This window comes from Mobula birostris, chromosome 3 (genome assembly GCF_030028105.1).
Source record: "Mobula birostris isolate sMobBir1 chromosome 3, sMobBir1.hap1, whole genome shotgun sequence".
In the NCBI taxonomy this organism is placed as follows: Eukaryota; Metazoa; Chordata; class Chondrichthyes; order Myliobatiformes; family Myliobatidae; genus Mobula; species Mobula birostris.
In genome coordinates this window covers 215484302-215505577 of record NC_092372.1, presented here as the reverse complement: position 1 = coordinate 215505577, position 21276 = coordinate 215484302, and the positions used below count along the sequence as shown (strand labels likewise).

The following is a 21276-nucleotide window of genomic DNA, read 5'->3' as shown; positions in this document are numbered from 1 at the left end:
CCAAATGATTCCAAAGTTGCACATCATGCCCAACTGCTACCAAGGTTGACCGTGCATGCACATGTGTTCAACATTCGCTTCCTGTTTTACTACTCTAAACCTCCTGGCACAAAGGACCCATGGTCTGTCTTATCTATCTGCACTGCCCTCTCCTAGTCATGCCTCAGGTCAGAGTCACACAGCACAGAAACAACCATCTGAACATGTTGTCCAGTAAGCTACCTGTAGATTGTTGCAGGTTACAAGAGGACATCGACAGGATGAACAGCTTGACTGAGAAGTGGCATCGGGGTTCGATGTCAAGTTGAGACAATTTGGAAGGTCAAACTTGAAGGCTGAATGCAGGGTTAATGACAGGATTCCTATCAGTGGAAAGGAACTAAAAGCTTCTGGGATCCACTTCCATAGATCCTTCAAGGTTGCCATGCAAGCTGAGACGGTGGTTAAGAAGGCATATGGTGTGTTGGCTTCAGTTCTGGCTGCTTCATTAGAGGAAGTATGTGGAAGCTTAGAGAGGGTGCAGAGGATGCTGCCTGGATTAGAAAACATTTCTTATAAGGAAAGATTGAGCAAGCTAGGGTTTTTCACTGCGGAGTGAAAAAGGATAAGAAGAGGCATAGATAGAATGGGTAGTCAGAGACTTTTTCCCAGGGCGGCAATGGATAACGTGAGAGGATGTAGTTTTAAAGTGATTGGAGGAAAGTATGGGGGGGGGGGGGTTATCAGAAGTAGCCTTCCCCACCCCCACCCCCGCCAGAAAGTGGCAAGTGCATGGAATACAGTGCCAGGGCTGGTGGTAGAGGCCGAAACATTAGGGTACTCTAAGATAGACACATGGATGAAAGAAAAATGGAGGGCTATTTGGGAAGGAAGGGTTAAGTTGAACTTCAAGTAGGTTAAAAGGTCAGAACCACATTGTGGGTCAAATGGTGTGTACTGTGCATGTTTTAGTCCCACCTGCCCAGATTTGGTCCATAGCCGTCTAAATGTCTTCATGCTCTACTTCTGTCATCTGTCACCTCAGATCAAGTCTTACCATTTGTGGTGCAAGATTCAGTCTGTGTCAACTGTCACAAGTAATCAGTTGTGAAACCGGCCCTTCGACCCAACTCATCCATGCTGACTATGTTGCTCAGTAAGATAGTCCCACCTGCCTGAGCTTGGCCCCGAGTTCTCGAAACCTCTCCCATCCGTGTACTTATCTAGAAGGCTTTTAAATGTTGATGATGTGCTGTCCTCAACCACTACTTCTGGCAGCTCTTACCAAATATGCATCACGTTTTGCAAGAAACTGCCCGATGTCCCTTTTAAATTTCTCGCTTCTGATCTTAAAACTATGCCCTTGTTTTTGGAACCACACCCCTCCCTCCTGGGAAACCAAACTTGTGGTTTCAATCCTGTCTATGCTTCTCATGATCTTTAAACCTCTATTAGGCTATCCTTCAATCTCTTAAACTTCAGGGAAAATACCAGTCTAAACAACCTCTCCTTGTAATTCTGGCCCTGAAGTCTAGGCAACGTCCCGGTAAATCTTTTGTACGCTCTTTCTAGTTTAATAACATCTTCCCCATAACATGGTGACCAAAACTGCACACAATACTCAAGTGTGACCTCACCAAAGTCTTATGTAACTGCAACAAAATTTCCTGACTCCTTTCGTCAATGCCCTGACTAACATGTCAACTACATTCTTTGCCACTCTATCTACCTCTACGCCACTTTCAGCGAACTATGCACTTGCACTCCTTGATCCCATCTATTCCATAACACTCCTCATACCCCGCCATTCCCTGTAGAAGTCCTCTTCAAACTTTTGTACAAGTTATCTACAACCTCAGCTTCTCCACATCACTAAACTCACAATATTTAGGGTTCAGTTCTTCTCTATGTTTTATGCAAAACATAGAATATAGAACATAGTACCCTGCAGCACAGTACACAGTATTGTACTGACCTTGATCAAACTAACCCTTTCCTCCTCCATCTCTCTATCATCCATATACCCTTCCAAGAGTTTCTTATATGACCCCAATGTATCTGCCTCTACCACAACCCTTGGCAGGGTGTTCCAGGCGCTCACCGCTCCCTGTGTTAAAAAAAAAACTTATCTTTTCTATATTGCACCCCCACCTATCCATACTTTCCTACAATCACTTTAAAAATTAAGCCCCCTTCTATTAGCCATTTCTGCCCTGGATAAAAGTCTCTGGCTCTCCACTTGATTTCTGCCTCTTATCATCTTGTATACTTCTATCAAGTAGCCTCTCATCCTCCTTCACTCCAAAGAGAAAAGCTCAACTCAACCTATCTTCATATGAATTGCTCTCTAATCCTGGCAGCATCCTGCTAAATCTCTTTACCCTCTCTAAAGCTTCCATGTCCTTCCTATAATGAGGCAACCAGAAATGAACACAATATTCCAACTGTGGTCTAACCAAAGTTTTATAGGGCTGCAAAACTACCTTGCAGCTTTGAACTCAGCATGCACTTTTTCCACAATGAATGTATTCCTGTGCTGTCCTCTGTGGTCCTTACTCAACCCCGAACAGAGTGTACCATACCAGTGGGCGGCTCGGAAGCGTAGTAGTTAGCGCAACACTTTACAGTACAGGTGACCTAGGTTCAATTCCCACCGCTGCCTGTAAGGAGTTTGTATGTTCTCCCTGTGACCATATGCATTTCCTCCAGTTACCTGCCACAGTCCAAAGACATACCAGTTGGCAAGCTTGGTCATTGTAAATCGCCCCATGATTAGGCTTGCTCGGATTAAATCAGGGAATTGCCAGGGTGACGTGGCTCAAGGGGCTGGAAGAGCCATGCTGTATCCCAATAAATAAATAAAAATTAAACCCAGTCTTGAATTTCCTCAGCATGTGCTGAGAAGTCGTCATTACCAGAAATTCTGGAGAAACCCTTTATGTAGTGCTTTAAAAGGATTTGTAGATGTAAACAGTGTTTACAACAACATGAGCACAATGGAAGAAAGGCAAGAGAAACTCAGGGCCTTGGTGTCATCATTAAAGTTAGATGTCATCCACCTAATTTCTTGAGTTCAGTCAAGTGTATGATAAATGAGCAGGAACAACACATTCTCTCCTCCATGCAAAGCCTTTCATTCTGCCTTACAATTATCTGTGTGGCTGCTTTTCACAGACTGTTGCTTGCCATTATTTTCTACATCAATCTCCATTGCTCAAAACACAAGATAGTAATAGCTACACATTTCTCCTTCAAACATGGTTCTATTAATCTCAATACAGTAACCTCATTGCACATTTATTGTAGAAATTCTAGCCATATTCCTACGTAGGCTGGATTAGTTTTTACAAATACTGGCATTTTTATCAACTTTCTTCCAAAAACTATCAATGCAAAGTGCACTTAGTGAGCTGATCAGAAGTAGTTTATTTCTGAGATCATAGAATAAGTGATTTGCTAATTAATCTTGGTGTTCAGAAGTATTGGGAAACTGTTCCTCTGACAGTCTGAGTGGATGACAACTATTTTGATGGCGACATCTTTCAAAAACCAAACCTAAACAACATATTAACTCTCACATTTCAAAACCAGGTCTCTGTAAAAAAAAATGCAGATATAATTTCAACAAGGGATACAGGTCAATAAGCTCTTCTTGGGCTTCCAGCTGGGTAACAGTATCTATTATAACCAACGTTTTGATGACAAACTCAGGGATGATGCCTGAAGGGATACAGTACTGCAGCCATTATGCAAAGATAGGTACTTCATTTGAAGCATCAAATTTGGGTTTAATTATTCCTTTTACTTGCTCTACATAAAAATAAAACAGCTCAAAGATTTGAAACTAGTTTTGGCTCGCCTGTTTAATTTGACCTATTTTCTCCTGCTCGTAACCATACATGCTGATGCATGGATAAACTCCTTAGCTCCGACAAATGTAACTCACTTTGACTAGTTACAATGAGCGCAATGGACCTGGGAAGTATTATTCAGAAATGCAATCCATCCCATAATTCTCTGGCACAATATTCCTTCACACTAAGTCTTGAAAATGCTCCTGCATGCAAATTACTTGATAATTTCTTTCTTTTTCTCCATCTCTCTTGTTTGTTTGTTTATTTTAAAAATTGTTTAGCGATACAGCACAGTAACAAAAAATCTGCTCAAAAATCTGGTGCCACTCAATTACTCCCCTGAGACCAGTTAACCTATTAACCCATAGGTCTTAGGAATGTGGGAGGAAATTGGAGCACCTGGAGGAAACCCATGCAGTCACAAGGAAAACATACAAACTTCTTACAGGCAGCGACAGGAATTGAACCTGAGTTACTGGCGGAGAAATCGGTGGTAGTAGAACACTGCATTTGCACTGGCCATAGGATTGACTTTGACGGCACAAAACTACTGAGCTGTGCCAATATCTTTTGGGATCTCCTGGTAAAAGAAGCCATTGAGATAAAACTAGAGGAAAAGAATTTTAACAAAGATGAAGGTCTCACTCTAAGTAAGAACTGGAATTCGATTGTAAATAAGGTGGGAGATCAGAAACCTGATTGGATGAGGACCAACCAATCAGGAGGGACAGAATATGGGGCATAAATACTACTGGACTAGACATGCCTGGGCAACATCCCTGAAGAAGATGGCAGAGTTTGTCATCGGTTATAATCGATATCTGTACCTGGCTGGAAGCCTGAGAAGAGTTTAGTTGTTACACTAACCATTACGATACTGCGTCTCTCGATTTATGCATGGCCAATTACCTTCCAGCAAACAGCTTCAATGCTGCTCTCATCTCAATAACTACTTTCTCGGTGAAAATCAAGACAAAATTATTTCACATTTCACTATTCTCTCATTCTCAACAGGTATTCCAAATCCTGCAGACCTGCACTATCCTGATACAAGGTATTGTGGCGACCCATTTTCTAGCGCACACGAACCAGCTCACAACAGCGCGCGTAGGCAGAGGGCCAGCACCAGAAAGGGCGCCAGGCCATCTTCACCAGCAGGGGGAAAATCCCGTGCGCAGAAAGGGTCTGGGAATATGCATTCCCCACAGCAATCCCGCCCCAGGGAGAGCGGGAATGGGAAGGCTTTAAAAGCAGGCCGCGAAGTTTGAATAAATCTCTTTCATCGCAACTCTAACTCACCGACTCCGTGTGGTTATTCTAGCGCTGTGTGTAGCACACCGCTACATTTGGTGACCCCGATGGCCCAAACAATATTTGGGCCAGAGATGACCAACGCCGCATCTGTTCACGCAGTTTCGTTACAACTGCCAGGCTTTTGGCTGTGGAAACCCCGTCTGTGGTTGGAACAGGCAGAAGCACAATTCCGCATTCGGCAGATAACCTCGGAGTCCACTCGTTACTACTACGTGCTGAGCTCTCTCGACCAATTGACTGCTGCACAAGTTGAGGAGTTTATACAGTCGCCTCCGGAGAGGTGCCCGCTTAATGCACCTGGAAGGTTTGGGAGACAGGCCGCCATCGGCATTAATGAACGAAATGCTGGCCCTGGCTGAAGGACCCAAACCCTGCCTCATGTTTGAGCAGGCGTTCCTAGAGCAACTGCCCGAGGACATACGCCTGCTGCTGTCCAACGCAGATTTCAGCGACCCCCTGGAGGTGGCAGCCCGAGCAGATGTGCTGTGGAATGCCAAGAAGGAGAGAGGGGCATCCGTCGCACAGATCACCAAGCCGCGTGCCCAACGACAGACCAGACCAGGCCCGGCAGCAGAGCCCAAAAAACAATGGTGCTTCTACCACCAGTGGTGGGGCACAGAGGCCCGCCACTGCAGACCACCCTGCAAATTCCCAGGAAACGCCAAGGCCCAGCCGCCGCCGATTGCTACGGCGGCTGGCCATCAGGACAGCCTCCTGTACGTCTGGGACAAGCAGTCGGGATGCCGATTTTTGGTCGACACCGGAGTGGAGGTCAGCGTTTTACCTCCAACGAGTTACGACACCCGCAACAGAGAACCGGGACCCACCCTGAGGGCCGCAAATGGCAGCACAATACGAACCTACGGCACCCGCACAGTGCGGCTACAGTTCAGCTCCAGCCGGTTCACGTGGGACTTCACACTGGCCGCCGTGGCCCAACCACTCCTGGGGGCAGATTTTCTGCGAGCCCACAGCCTGCCGGTCAACCTGCAAGGGAAGCGACTCGTCCACGCCAAGACTTTTCAAACGTTCTCCCTGGGTGAAGCAAAGTTGCCAGCCCCACACCTGGACTCCATCACACTGTCCAACAATGAGTTCACCAGGGTCCTGGCGGATTTCCCATCAGTACTGACACCGCAGTTCATGGCAGCCATGCCCAGACACGGAGTACAGCACCACATCCCGAACCAGGGACCACCCCTCCATGCCCGTGCTCGAAGGCTTCCCCCGGACAAGCTCCGACTGGCGAAGGAGGAGTTTAAGAAGATGGAGGAATTGGGGATCATACGACGGTCCGACAGCCCATGGGCCTCCCCCCTGCACATGGTGCCCAAGGCAACGGGGGGCTGGAGACCATGCGGTGACTACCGCAGGCTGAACGAGGCTACAACGCCAGACCGCTACCCTGTGCCGCACATTCAAGACTTCGCAGCAAACCTACACGGTGCAAGGATCTTTTCCAAGGTAGACCTCGTCCGGGGATACCATCAAATCCCTGTACATCCGGACGACATCCCCAAAACAGCACTTATCACCCCGTTCAGACTTTTCGAATTCCTCCGAATGCCATTTGGTCTAAAGAATGCCGCACAGACTTTCCAGCGGCTAATGGACGCGGTGGGATGCGACCTGGACTTTGCATTCATCTATTTGGACGACATCCTCATAGCCAGCAGTAGTCGGCAGGAGCATCTGTCCCACCTCCGCCAGCTCTACTCCCACCTGAGCGAATTCGGCCTTACAATCAACCCAGTCAAATGCCAGTTCGGACTCGATACCATCGACTTCCTCGGTCACAGGATTACTAAAGACGGGGCAACCCCGCTGCCCGCCAAGGTAGATGCAGTCCGCAACTTCCCCCGACCCAACACAATCAAAGGCTTGCAGGAATTCGTGGGTATGGTGAATTTCTACCACCGTTTCCTCCTCTCAGTAGCCCGAACCATGCGCCCCCTGTTCACTCTAATGTCGGGTAAGGACAAGGACATTACCTGGAACGAAGAGGCCGCAACCGCTTTTGTTAAAACCAAAGAAGCCTTGGCAAACGCTGCGATGCTAGTGCATCCCAGAACGGACGTTCCTACTGCCCTCACGGTGGACGCATCCAACACAGCAGTCAGTGGAGTGCTGGAACAACTCGAGGGTCGCTGGCAACCCCTGGCATTCTTCAGCAAACACCTACGACCACCGGAACTCAAATACAGTGCTTTCGACCGGGAGCTATTGGCACTATACCTGGCAATCCGGCATTTCAGGTACTTCTTAGAAGGTAGGCCCTTCACCGCATTCACAGACCACAAACCGCTCACCTTTGCGTTCACGAAGGTGTCCGACACCTGGTCGTCCCGCCAGCAGCGACATCTGTCCTATATCTCTGAGTACACGACGGACATCCGGCATGTCTCTGGAAAGGACAACGTTGTGCCAGACGCACTATCCAGACCTACCATACAGGCCCTATCCCAGGGGGTGGACTATGCAGCGTTGGCAGAGGCACAGCAGGGAGATGCTGAGATCCCCAGTTATAGGACTGCAGTCTCCGGTTTACAGCTCCAAGACCTCCCCGTAGGCCCAGGTGAGAGGACCCTACTATGTGATGTAGCTACCGGCCAACCTCGCCCCGTCGTCCCAGCAGGCTGGCGCCGGCAGGTTTTCAAATCCATTCACAACTTAGCGCACCCCTCCATCAGGACAACCGTCCGGCTGGTCGCCAACAGGTTCGTGTGGCATGGGCTTCGTAAACAGGGCAGGGAATGGGCCAAAACGTGCATGCAGTGCCAAACGGCCAAGGTGCAGCGGCACACCAAGGCTCCGCCGCAGCAGTTCGAACCCACCCGCCGGAGGTTCGACCACATCCATGTGGATATCGTGGGGCCCCTGCCAGTGTCGCGAGGAGCGCGGTATCTCCTAACTATGATAGACCGGTTCACCAGATGGCCAGAGGCAGTCCCGCTCACCGACACCGCCTCCGAATCCTGCGCCCGAGCACTGATCGCAACCTGGGTAGCCCGCTTCGGGGTACCGGCCCACATTACCTCTGACAGGGGCGCCCAGTTCACCTCCAGCCTGTGGTCGGCTATGGCCAACCTTTTAGGATCGCAGCTACACCACACAACTGCCTACCACCCACAGTCGAACGGACTAGTGGAGCGTTTCCACCGTCACCTGAAGTCGGCTCTCATGGCCCGCCTGGAGGGGCCTAACTGGGTGGACGAACTTCCCTGGGTCCTCCTTGGAATCCGCACGGCGCCCAAAGAGGATCTGCACACCTCGTCGGCTGAGTTGGTGTACGGCACACCCCTGGTTGTCCCAGGAGAGTTCATACCAGCCCCAAGGGGGCAAGAGGAAGAACCCGCAGCAGTCCTGGACAGACTACGGGAGAGGCTCAGTAACCTGGCCCCCATCCCCACTTCACAGCACGGACAGAGCCCGACCTGCGTACCCAAAGACCTGCAGAACTGTAAGTTTCTTTTTGTACGACGGGGCGGACACCGGGCACCGCTACAGCGGCCCTACGAGGGGCCGTTTAAGGTGATCAGGAACAACGGGTCCACGTTCGTGCTAGACATTGGGGGGAGAGAGAGGAGGTTTTCATGGTGGACCGACTCAAACCAGCCCATGTGGACTTGGCACAGCTGGTCCAGGCTCAGGCACCGCGGCGCAGGGGCAAACCTCCCAAACAGAGGCCGATCCAGACGGTGGACATTGGGGGAGGTATCGCCGGTTCTGGGGGGGGGGGGGAGGTTATGTGGCGACCCACTTTCTAGGGCACATGAACTGGCTCACAACAGTGCGCGTAGGCAGAGGGCCGGCACCAGAAAGGGCGCCAGGCCATCTTCACCAGCAGGGAGAAAATCCCGTGCGCGGAAAGGGTCTGGGAATATGCATTCCCCACAGCAATCCTGCCCCAGGGAGGGCGGGAATGGGAAGGCTTTAAAAGCAGGCCACGAAGTTTGAATAAATCTCTTTCATCGCAACTCTAACTCACCGACTCCGTGTGGTTATTCTAGCGCTGTGTGTAGCACACCGCTACAGTATTTCCATTTATCTATTTTGCTTATTTCTTTGTATTCCCTGATTACCTCTCCTTTGGGTAGCTTTATTCTCTTTCATTTTAGGTATTAAGTGCTCCTTTTTAAGGTTAGGTTTGCTCTCAGCTATGTAACCACACGTAAAACCTATTTCCATTTCATAGTCAGTTTTATATCACAGAAACAGATCCTTACTAACTCATTTTAATTTTTCGCACTGCTGATCCATATCACTGATCATCAATCCTTTGTGCTTAACCTGAACATGACCTGAATTCTTAGCAGTATTCTGGTTGCCACAGGGTTCCCTTTTGTCATTGCTACACCAAATAAAATTAAGTCAAACAGTTCAGCTTTGGCAGAATGTTGGCAGACATCCTGCTCATGCACCAGTAGTGAAGCAGATGTGAGAAAAATTGCCCCCAACACTAATTTGTCAAAAGTGATTAGTCCTATCTAATATCTATATTTTCCCCTTAATCACTTTTGACGAATTAGAATGCTGGGGGCAGTTTTTCTCACATTTTCTGCCTTGCTGCTATAAATTCAGCAGAAACCATTTACGTGCATAAACAGTGTCTTTGCCAAAGCTGAACTGTTCGGGAAAGCTTCAAGAAAACTGCTCCTCAATTGATCACATTGTTAATTCCTGTCTCCTTAACTTGCTTCAAATTAATCCCTCATTTGCGTTTCGATTTCCCACGGTTCAACAACAAACTCCCAGTATCATTACTGCCTCTTTAACTTGCTTAGTTCTGGATTACTGTGGATTAGGTACAATTATAAAACCTTTGTGCCACTGGAAAAGGCCTTTCGGCACCGAGGCCATGCCAGCTCTGTATCCAATTCAATTCATGGGATATGGCTCCAGGATAATATTACCTAATTTAGAGAGCTGAGATAACGAGGAGAATAAAAAGAAGTGTTTATGAATGATAAATGGTAGGATGCAAGTGCTGCAGAATAACAGAAGGATGTCCACATACTCATGAGAGTGGTAGCACAGGCATAAAGTGGCTAAGCAAGCGAGACACATATCAATTCCGACAAAGGATCCTCAACTTTTAAGGTTAACTATTTCTCTTTCCACAGATGCCACCTGGCTTGTTGAATGCTTCCATCCTTTTCTCTTTTCCCATTTTTGTTGGGCACATGCACTTATCAACTGAGACATGGAAAACAAAAGAGGTGAGGGTGGAGAAAGGGTTGGTCTAGAAACCTTTGGTTAAGGCTACTGTGATGTATACTGACCTTGTGACCCATGTGATAGCTTGAAATAAAAAGAAACTATTTTCCAGAGGTGGAGAATTATAGTCAACAGACTAACTAGGAATGACTAGTATTCTTTGGAGTTGAAGGTGATTTAACTGACAGGTCGAAAAAGAGGGATCAAATTTCCTGGAGAGTGGTCAATAACTAGGGAGCAGATCTCAACAAGTAGAATTGATTTGAAGCCACAAAAAACTGTAGATACTGCAATTTGGAGCAACACACAAAATGCTGGAGGACTCAGCAGGGTAGGAAGCATCAATAGAAAGAAATGCACAGTCAGTGTTTCAGGTCCAGACCCATCATCCAACCTGGAGATTTACAAATAGAAATTTGGAACTCATGGCCTGAAAATATGTTGCTTCAGACAGAAATTCTTGTCACATTCATAAAAATATCTGGATACACTCAAAGATGTAACCAGCGAGAGAATTGGGGAATAAAAGTAATCTGAATATTAGCATGGACACAATAACCCACTCCTGCATCTCTGCAACTCAAATTTCTGTGACTCTATGATCAGTATTATTATTCCTCTTTCTCTATTACTGTCCTGATCCTCCTGTTCACTTCACAATATTGCATTACCACCCTTAATCCAGGCCCAGGCCCAGTTATGGCTTTAGCTTCTGCAGATATATCATGATTTCTACTGAAAAACCAATGGCTCTGGTTCCCAAATGTTGTTACGTCCATTATATTAATGCAGATACAGATCCACTTTAATTTGCATTCCTCTGTACACATTTTCTTTTGGATTGCCTCCCTCTACCTACAGCTCATAATCTATCCAGGCCGCCTACTCTGCCGAGTTGCATTACCTATACCTCTTCCACATCAACTCAACCTTGTGGCCTAGCAAGAAATACACTGAGCAATGATTCAGGGAAACAATAACGATTTTCAGCTGATGAGAACAATAATAGAAGCAGCATAAAGAATATCTCTGAATGAAGTGTTGCGTACAGACAATAAAGGTCATGACAATACCCAGGAGAGCATGTTCTGAGGAAGGATCTCTGACCTGAAACACGAACCGGTTCTCTTTCCAAATATACTCTTTGACTGACTGAGCACTCTCAGCATTTCTGTTTTTAGAATGGCATAGTATGGGCCCATTGTGCCGTCCTTTTAACCTGCTCCAAGATCAATCTAATCCTTCCCATTCAGGAGTTTGGTTTAAGATGGTGCTAGTGAAGCATAACAATGATTCGCTGACAGCAAACAAAACTATTGATTACTTTATAAATCACACCTTTTCTCACAAATGATCACTGCAATCAAACTTCCCTCTCAGAGCTGAGCTTTTGAACTGGCTGTACGACCTGACATTTTTGCAGAGTGAACTGAAGTCTGGAAGGTGCAGGGTGGTTGTAGAGTGGCATGCATGGGCCGAATCAAGGCGGTGGGGCCCATGCCCGAGAGTGAGGAACAAACTGATGTCTGACCGACTTAAACGACGGGCCAGATTGGAAAGGTCAGGTACAGGCCAAATCAAGGCAGCAGGCTTTGGGCCTGAGAGCTTATTAAAGCAGCAGGGCAGGGCCCGTGAGTGAAGAACAGCCTGCTGTTTGGTCAATTTAAGCGCCAGGTAAATTGAAAAGGTTAGGGTGTTGGGGCCAGAGGAAAGGGACAGGCTAGTGTTCAACTCACTATTTGCAAAATTTACTCGTCTCAGCATTGAACTGAGGCTGTGGCCTGCAACTAACAGGCTCCTGGATTGGCTGTGACTGCCTTCATGGCTGTGAATGCACTTTCTGGAACTTCAGTTCTGAATGTTATCTGCTTAGTTTTACTGTTTGCATGATTTGTTTTCTTTCCCCCTGCACATTAGGTGTCTGACGGTTTTTTTTTAACAAAATGGGTTCCATAGGGTTTCTTTGCTTTGTGACTGCAAGATGAACTGAAGGTTGTATATTGTATAGTATACATACTTTGAACTTTAAACACAGCCCTTCAATTTCCTTTCATCCACGTGCTAAAGAGTCTCTTAAACATCCCTAGTATATCTACCTCTACCATCACCCCTGGCAGGGCGTTCCATACACCCACCACTCTCTGTATAAAAAAAAACTACTTCTGTCATCCCCCCTATACTTCTTCAATCACTTTACAAGTATAACCTCTCATATTAGTCATTTCTACTCTGGGAAAATGGCGCTGGGTCCACTATACCTAAGCCTCTTATCATCTTATACATCTTTTTGTTTCATATTCTAGCCTCTGCCGAAAAGTTAGTTTCTCCCTGAAAAACGTGGGCCATTTCCCATATCTCTGAGAAGGCAAACATCAATAGTTAAATTCACCATCACCTTTACAAGTCCAGCAAAGCCTTTGACAAGGCAAGGAAAAAGGAGCTTAAAGATCAAGGCCTCAAATTTGTAACTAAACTTCCAGGCACCAGTGATTACTGCCCACCTATATGATTCTGAGGGTTGGGTTATTTACAATCAGTCTTCTGGAAAACTACCACATGCATTATATCCATAAATTATTGACAACTCCAAATCCACTGATGATGGAAGCAGCCAAACGCGAGAATCTTCTCTCAGGCAAACACTCTAGTATTATGGCTTTAAATAAGCTCAGTCACTTTAGTGTGCTCCCAATGGCAGACTGTCAGTACCGTCACAAATGATGGTTCAGTACAGGAACAGCAAGGTCCAAGGGATGGTACATCTGTTAACCACATTGTTCCCATGCCTTACACCAGATTCCCAAAACTGATGTTCTATTCCGAGCTGTTATGGAAAAAGATTACCAGGTGGACAGAGAAAAAGATTCACATATGTGCTCAAATCCACTCTGAGAGAGTGCAATTGATTCCTGGGAAGTGGAGGTGTGACCACACCGAGAATCTCCTTTTGGGAGCACACAGAAGTACCACGTTCACAGGAGTGCAGCACCTCACAAACTACCCACCCACATATCCGCTCAGGCATTCCTTCTCCACGAGGTAGAAAATGCAATTGGCCTTATCTGTCACCTCTTAATCCACATAATTAAAATGGAAGCAAAGTTACTTGAATCCCTAAGAAATAAATGAGTGATACAGCAGAAGAGTATGATCGTTTGACGTTTTGTTTTAAAGGACATTGTCACCAGTGAATGCTTTGTTTTTAAAATATGCCTTGTTCTTAGAAACCACAGATTACAGCATATGTAGGAACAGGACACAGGAGACAGCTATACAATCCTGTCAGAGTATTCTGCCATCAATAAGATCGTGGAACATCTTCTATCTCAGTTTTACTTTTCTTCACCAGTCCAGATTCCTTGATAGATGTGTAGATATTAAACTCTGTCAGCCAACTCTTCTGGTCAAGATAGCATCGAGCTGCAGTCTCTACTGAGATCGTGGCTCAGACTGTTATTAAGTCCACAGGGATGATTTTGGGGACAGAGAAGGGAGTTAGGGGTCAGGTTAAGGTTCAGGGATGTGGGGGAGTTAGAGGTCAGGCCTCCGATCTGCATTTGAGGTCAGTCAACTTGGGAGGGAGGAAAGGAGCTTGTTTTGCTGCTGTTGTTTTCTTTGTTTCTGTGTTGTTCTGCCGAGCATAGTGGGCATGTAATGTTGGCGCCGGAATGTGCCCCCATCACATTCTTTGGTTGTTACCACAAATGATGCTTTTCAATCTATATTTCAATGCACCTGTGATAAATCAATCTGAATCCGACAACCAAACCTCCACAACCCTTCTGTAGAGAGAGTCAAAAATTCTCATCCGGTTGGTGGAGATTTTTTTTGGATCTTTTAAGATAGTGACCTTTCATTCTGCCTCCCAACTCCCACCCCTCCGCTTTCTCATCCGGGGCAAGCTTCAACTTTGCTTTTACCCTGTCAAGCTCTGTAATAATTTAGTCTGATTTCAATGAAATCATATCTCATACTTCTAAATTCAAGGGAGTACAGTCACACCCACACATTATGTACTATATATATACAGTATGTACGTGATTTGATCACTCTAATCACAAGTATATCTTTCTTCAGGTAAGACGACCAGACCTCCACGCTATATTCCGAGCGCAGTCTCACTAGAGTGTTATGTAATGGAAGAAATGCACGAGTGCATCTCTACTCTTCTCAAATTGTCTTACCAGACAGGCCAACATACTGTGTGCTTTCTTAATTGCTTGGCCTACTTTTACATGAACTTTCAGTCATCTGCGTTCAAGGACACCAAGGTCTCTCAGAATAACAGTACCTCTATACACACACAGGGTTTTTGTCTGCTCGCTCTCCTGTAAAGCACCTTGGGGCCTTACACTGTAACGAAAGTTCAATAATAAATGCAAGTTGCAACTTTGCTATGAAGTTGAATTAATTAAGTGACTCCCAATGATTGTTTTGCCTTCACTAGGGGTTATTGAACAGTCAATTCCAATAGAACAAAATGGACAGAAATTTCCTCCAGACACCCCAGACGACATGAATAAAATATAATTGTATTTTCATGCAATTTATTGATTCTAGCTCCCAAAAATTAAGGCTGACAATTCAGACTACTCACCATAGGTGACTTGTAGTATCTATGCAGTATGTTTATGAAGTCTGTTATGGTTAACATTCCTAAAGAAAAGAAAGAATTATTATTAATTGAGGTTGCAGGATGTCACAGCATGACTGAAACACGTCACCTGGTGTGGAAGCTGTTTCATTAAGATCTGGTAAGCAGTAAACACTGCAAAGAGTGACTACAGGCTGGAAAAAACTCCACATCCCTCAGAAGCCACACATCACAACTAAACTGGTATTAAAGCCACCAACACCAAACCCCAACACTGGTTAAAAACTAATTATGCAGGGTACAAGATAAATAGCTCAGTGAGTTTTTTTTTCCAGACTTTGACTTGGCTGGGTGGAGCACATCAGTCCTACACATTTCCAAATATAATGTAGCCTTCTTTAATTACTACACCCAGGGATAATATGTATTCAGTATTTTGCCTAGTCAGGAGCTCCTGCAGTATCAGATTATCATTCATTCTAAGCCTCAGAGCTTTCAATTTCTCACATCACTTGACTGCACTGAATAAAAATAGAGTCTTAAACAGAATAGAAGCCACTACTTGGCACCAGGGTCACTGAGGTTGTGGGAAGAAAGCTTAATGCTTTTTGTAAGCTGATCTATCACGGTATTCAGCTGATAATGTACTGTTGCTACAGGACTTTTACTTTCAGGCTCAAACTACATTTCTTGATGCCACTCATTCCCCCTTGCTACTCCAGAAGGCACCTCTCCAAGTGTGATTGGGAGGTAATCAGTTCAGCAAAGAAACTGAAAGGTAAGTCTCACAGGCTCAAATCTGACCTTTGAATTTGTATACTCTCTCTGCAGAACATAGTTCCCCATATGCTCCAATTTCCTCACAAAAGTGTGCTTGTTGTCCCATTAATTAATTATTGTAAATTGCCCCTAGAATAAGTGGGTGGTGGGTGGTAACTGATAGGAATGTGTTTAACTGAATAGGTTACAATAAAAGTAAGAACAGGAATATGATTGCTCCAAAGCTGGCATTTGATGGGAGCCTCCTTCTCTGAAATGATATGAAATAGATATTCTCAAGGGATCACAAAGGCAAAGAGGGCAAAATCTACTATAGTTAACACGAATAAGAGTTCTAGTGATAAGACTGATTTTTAGAGGGGTAGGGGGAGTTAACCTTATAAAGTAGACGTGGACACACTTTTTGCTGATAGACAAGAGCAATCCTACAACAGAGGTGGAGCTGGGCTTAGGGAAAAGTGGAGCAAAAGTGCTGGCAGGCACTTCTGTTGAGTGCTGCATTACCTCATGGAGATCCAGAGCCAGTCCCGGAAGAGCAGCGGTTTGATATAGGTCGAGTTCAACTCAGGTACACAGGCTGAGGCTATTTCTACCATCACTCTCTGCTTGGCCAAGAAAACGTATCAAAGAAAGGGGATTGTTTCCAATTAACTCCCCCCCACGACACCCTCTGCAATCAGTAATCGAATTTCCAATCAACTGAGGGAGGGTGGCATCTAAGACCGATCCACTGGCCAGCATGGCCGTCTTTCAACGCACTTTCTTTAAAGCCTGGAAGGTAAGCATCCAAAACCAACCGCAGTGACAGCTGACAAAGGGCCTAAAGCTTTCTGACTCTTCAGGCTTAGCAGAGATGCCTTACTATAAATAATTTTGTTGGAAATAATTGCTTATTAATGTATCACTATATCAAATAATGTCAATAGGGAGAACTGGAGAAAAAGTAGGCTTGGCTGTGGCCATTAGCCAAGACTAAAAATAACGAGCTGGAATGAGCTGCCAGCACAAGTAGTGAATGAGAGCTCAATTTCAACACCTAAGAGAAGTTTGGATAGGTACGTGGAGGGCTATGGTCCTGGTGCAGGTTGAGGGGAGTAGGTAGCTTTAAGTGGTTTTGACATGGACTAGATGGGCCAAAGGGCCTGTTTGTGTGCTGTACTTCTCTAAGACTCTCAGTCATGGGCACTTCTGTTAAATGCTGCATTACAGAATTGAGATGCAGAGCCTGCCCTGGAAAAGCAGTGATTTGATATAGATCTTGAGACCTGCTCAGCTGAAGTAATTTGTCCTTTTGGCGAAGGGATGAACTGATGGATATTTGTTGGTGTTCTTGTAAGCAAACTGCAAGTGCTAGTAAAATGGTGGCGCACTCTCTAAGTCCAAACAAAGGTGTAATTGTTCATCCTTTATATCTTTTTCATGATTGCAAGACACTGCTGGACAGAGGTGGAGCTGGACTTGTTGCACACCGTATTGCAACCTGCTTCAGCCACCAGGGAAAGAGGATGTCAGAGGCGATGCATGATCCAACAGATGCTGCAAATGATGGTCTTGGATGAGTTTTTTGTGATCGCAAGGCCCCATTGGAGATTGGTAATGTAGAATACTAGACGCCTGCTTCACTGGCTCATTGGCGAGACCAAAGGCAGGGAACTGCGTTGCCCTGGCTGTTGCATGGACAAGGCCCTTATGCCTCGGGGTTTCCTGTTGCAACTGTTGAGGAAGGAGATGAGGGGGCCGGCTATGTGCCACTGGATTTCATGCTGGGTTGGGCGCTGGCCCCTCCCTTCGGAGCTGCCTTCCAGTGCTTGCTCGATGGAAGACAAGCTGGATTGTGTTTGTCTGCAGCTGTGCTTGTGCAAGATAAGGAACTGCTACGGGCTTGTTCTGCAGAAACGTGGCTCCAGGACAATGTCCATGTACCACCAATTTACAAGCCATGACACCCAGGGACTTGGGCTTTTTAAAAAAAAATCATAGCTATGTTTTTCTGCTATTATAATTATATGTGCTATGTGTGACTGTTGGCACTGTATTTTGCACCTTGGCCTCAGAAGAACACTGTTTCATTTCGCTATATTCCTGTGTTTGGTTGATTGACAATTAAACTTGAACATGAGGAGGTCAATTGTGAGATCAAATTTCATCTATTAACATATGAGAAGTGTATTCAAAAGTCAGATAACAGTTGATTAGAAGCAGTCTTTGAACACCATGATATGTGCTCTTAAGCTTCTATAAACTTCTGCTGATTGGGAGAGAGGAGAAGAGAGAATGATTGGGCTGGCTGAGAGGAGTCCTTGAGTATGTTGGCTGCTTCCCTAAGGCATTGGGAAGTGTAGACAGAGACAGTGGAAGGAAAGCTGGTTTGTGTGAAGGAGCAGGCAGTGTTCATATTTCTCTGCAGTGTTTAGGACCTGGCACAGTGTAATTGCTGTGCCACACCCCTATGCACCCGTATAGGATGCTTTCTAAGGTACATCTGCGAAAACTGGTGAAAGTCGCATCTGGTGTACACTGAAATTCTTGAGTCTTTCCAGGAAAGTAGAGGAACCAGTGCATTTTCTTGGCCGTGGCATCAATGTGGCTAGACCAGTGGAAAATGTGGATCATCTTAACCCCTAAGAACTTGAACCTCTCATCTAGCTCTACCCTCTTTAGAAAATTATGAGGGTTATAGATCAGGTGCATAGCGCAAAACTTTTCCCTATAATGAAAAACATGTAAAACCAGCGTTTAAGAGTTATAGGGAAACTAAGGAAAATGGTTTCCACCAGGAGGGTGGTTGCAAGTCTGGAAACTTGTTGCCTGAACAGGTGATGAGGGTAAGTACCATCATGTTTACAAAGTACCTAGAAGAGCTTTTGAATGGTCATGTGACAGGTTAAAGACCAAGTACTGGAAAATGGGATTAGTGTCATGGGCTACATGATGGTTCACATAAATAAGGCTCGCAAATTGTCTCTGTCTGTGCTGTTTGACTCCTGAGGTATGGGAAGCAATTTCTATTTAGGACAGTTTATCATCCTCCCTTGTTTGAAATTTAAAATGGACTCTGTTCCATAAAGCAGAAAATGCAGAACAAAACCTGAAAATACAAACACATGAGATTCTTCAGATGCTGGAAATTCAGAGCAACAGGCACAAAATGCTGGAGAAACTCAGCAGATCAGGCTGTGAATAAACATTCGACATTTCAGCGCAGGGCAGTGGCATTTGTTTGGAGACTGATACAGGCTGTGAAAGAGAGGGTCACTTGGATTAGTTTGTAAACTGACACAGGGATGTGGGAAGACTGCTGGGCAGTGGTACTTGTTTGTGCTCTGAAATGGCACTGTGGGGAGAGACAGCAGGGCATTAAGCTGGTTTGAGGATCAACAGGGCTTTGGGGAGAGTGGGGTCTTGGAATTGGTTTGCGGACTGCGCCAAAGTTTAAAAAGGAAGTGAACCTTTGGGATTCATTTGGGCTGGAAGGAGAGTATGAGGTTGTGTTTGGGACTGACACAAGGCTGTGGGGGGGGGGGGGTGGAGAGAATAGGCCTGTAAGATTAATTTGGGGACAGACACAGGGCTTTGAGGAGAGAGCAGGCTACTGCTATTAGTTTGAGGGCTGATACAAGGCCAGAGGAAGAGTGAGGGGATGTGTTATACGATTTGGGACCAACATATGGCTCTTGGGAGAGTGGGCCTGTGTGATTTGCTTGGGGACTGACACTGGAATGTGGGTTAGAGTGGGGCAGGGGGATTAGCTTGAGGACTGATACAAAGTAAGTTCCTGGTTTTGATTTCAGAGTTCTGAGTGACTGAATCCCGAGTTCTGGTTTCTGGGTAATCAAGTCCAGAGTCCAGAGCAGCAACTCCAGAGTGACTTCCCAGATGAAGCCACTGCATTGACTCTGCTAATCCCAGTTGCCTACATTTTTTCTCTTATCCCCCAGGATTCTCTGATTCACGTGCTCATCCAACTGTTTCTTAAACAACACCTCAGCCATTGACTCTGGCACATCATTCCATAAACTCACCAGCCTCGGCATGAAACTGTAGCCTCTCAGGTCCTCTTTTAATCTTTCTCATCTCATGTTAAATCTGTGCCCCCTACTTTTAGACTCACCAACTCTGGGGAAAAGACTGTTACATCACCTTAACTCTGCCTCTTGTAACCTTAAACACTTCCTTAAGATCTCCTTTCATTCTCCTATATTCCAACAAATAAAAGAGCCAGCCAGCCAGCCCAATCTCTCCATTTTACTCACAACCTCTCATCCTAACAGCATCCCCCTAGAGTTTTCTTGTGCTCTTTCCAGTTTAAGCACATCTTTCCTCTAACTGTACACAGTACCCCAAGCGTGGCCTCACCAACGACTTGGACATTTGCAATAGAGCTTCCCAACTTCGATACCCAATGCCTGTATAAATGAAGGCCAACATGATAAACTCCTTTTACATCACCCTCTCTACCTGTGAAGCCATTTTCAATGAACTACGTAGTCCTAGTTCATTATACTCTCTAGTGCTCTACCATCCAGAATATGTCCAATATTGATCTGAAATTTCAAAATCTATCACCCAAGACTTAGCTGTACTGAAATCCAGTTCCCACTTTTTGGTCGACTTCTGTAACTTATCAAGATCAGTAGCTCCATTACTAGCACAAGCCTCCCATTATCAAGGGCATCTTCAAAAGGCAATGCCTCTAGAAGGCAGATTCCATCATTAACAGCCCTCACCATCCAGGACATGCCAGTTCTTCATTACTACATCACTACATCAGGGAGAAGGTACAAGAGCCTGAAGACACACACTTAACATCTCAACTTTCAGATTCCTGAACCTTCCATGAAACCAGAACACTACTTTGCTGTTGCTTCTTTGTGCTATTTATTTATTGTAATTTACAGCTTTTTTTTGTGTGTTACACTGTACTGCTGCCACAAAACAATGAATTTCACAATATACGTGAGTGAGAATAAACTTGATTCCGGTTCACCAAATCCGACAACCCACAATCTATGATAACCTTCTTCACTATAACACCTCCCAATTTTATATCAACCATATATTTTACATGTATTTATATACAAACCTTCACTATAATGAATGACATGGGTCCCAACAACCCCTGCAGCACACCACTTATTACCAATCTGCATTCCGGAAAACAACCTTCAACCACCAGCACTCACAACACGCTGGAGGAACTCAGCAGGTCGGGCAACATCTGAGGAAACGATGAGTCGACGTTTCGGGCCGGAACCCTTCGTCAGGACTGTAGGGGGAAGAGGCAGAGGCCCTATAAAGAAGGTGGGGGGAGGGTGGGAAGGAGAAGGCTGGTAGGTTCCAGGTGAAAAACCAGTAAGGGGAAAGATAAAGGGGTGGGGGAGGGGAAGCAGGGAGGGGATAGGCAGGAAAGGAGAAGAAGGAATAGGGGAAAACACAATGGGTAGTAGAAGGAGGTGGAACCATGAGGGAGGTGATAGGCAGCTGGGGGAGGGGGCAGAGTGACATAGGGATAGAGGAAGGGGTGGGGGGGGGGAATTA

The 21276-nt window shown here is 45.7% G+C and overlaps 1 protein-coding gene across 3 annotated transcripts in view; it reads right to left on the bottom strand.

The window, feature by feature from the left end:
* The window catches only part of prkag2a (protein kinase, AMP-activated, gamma 2 non-catalytic subunit a), a 508879-nt gene that overhangs the window by 61262 nt on the left and 426341 nt on the right, over window positions 1-21276 (bottom strand). For all 3 annotated transcript variants that reach the window (XM_072254087.1, XM_072254086.1, XM_072254089.1), the window contains one exon: window positions 14962-15020. In XM_072254087.1, coding sequence (XP_072110188.1) covers window positions 14962-15020 — 59 coding nt within the window. The remainder of the gene's footprint in view (window positions 1-14961; window positions 15021-21276) is intronic.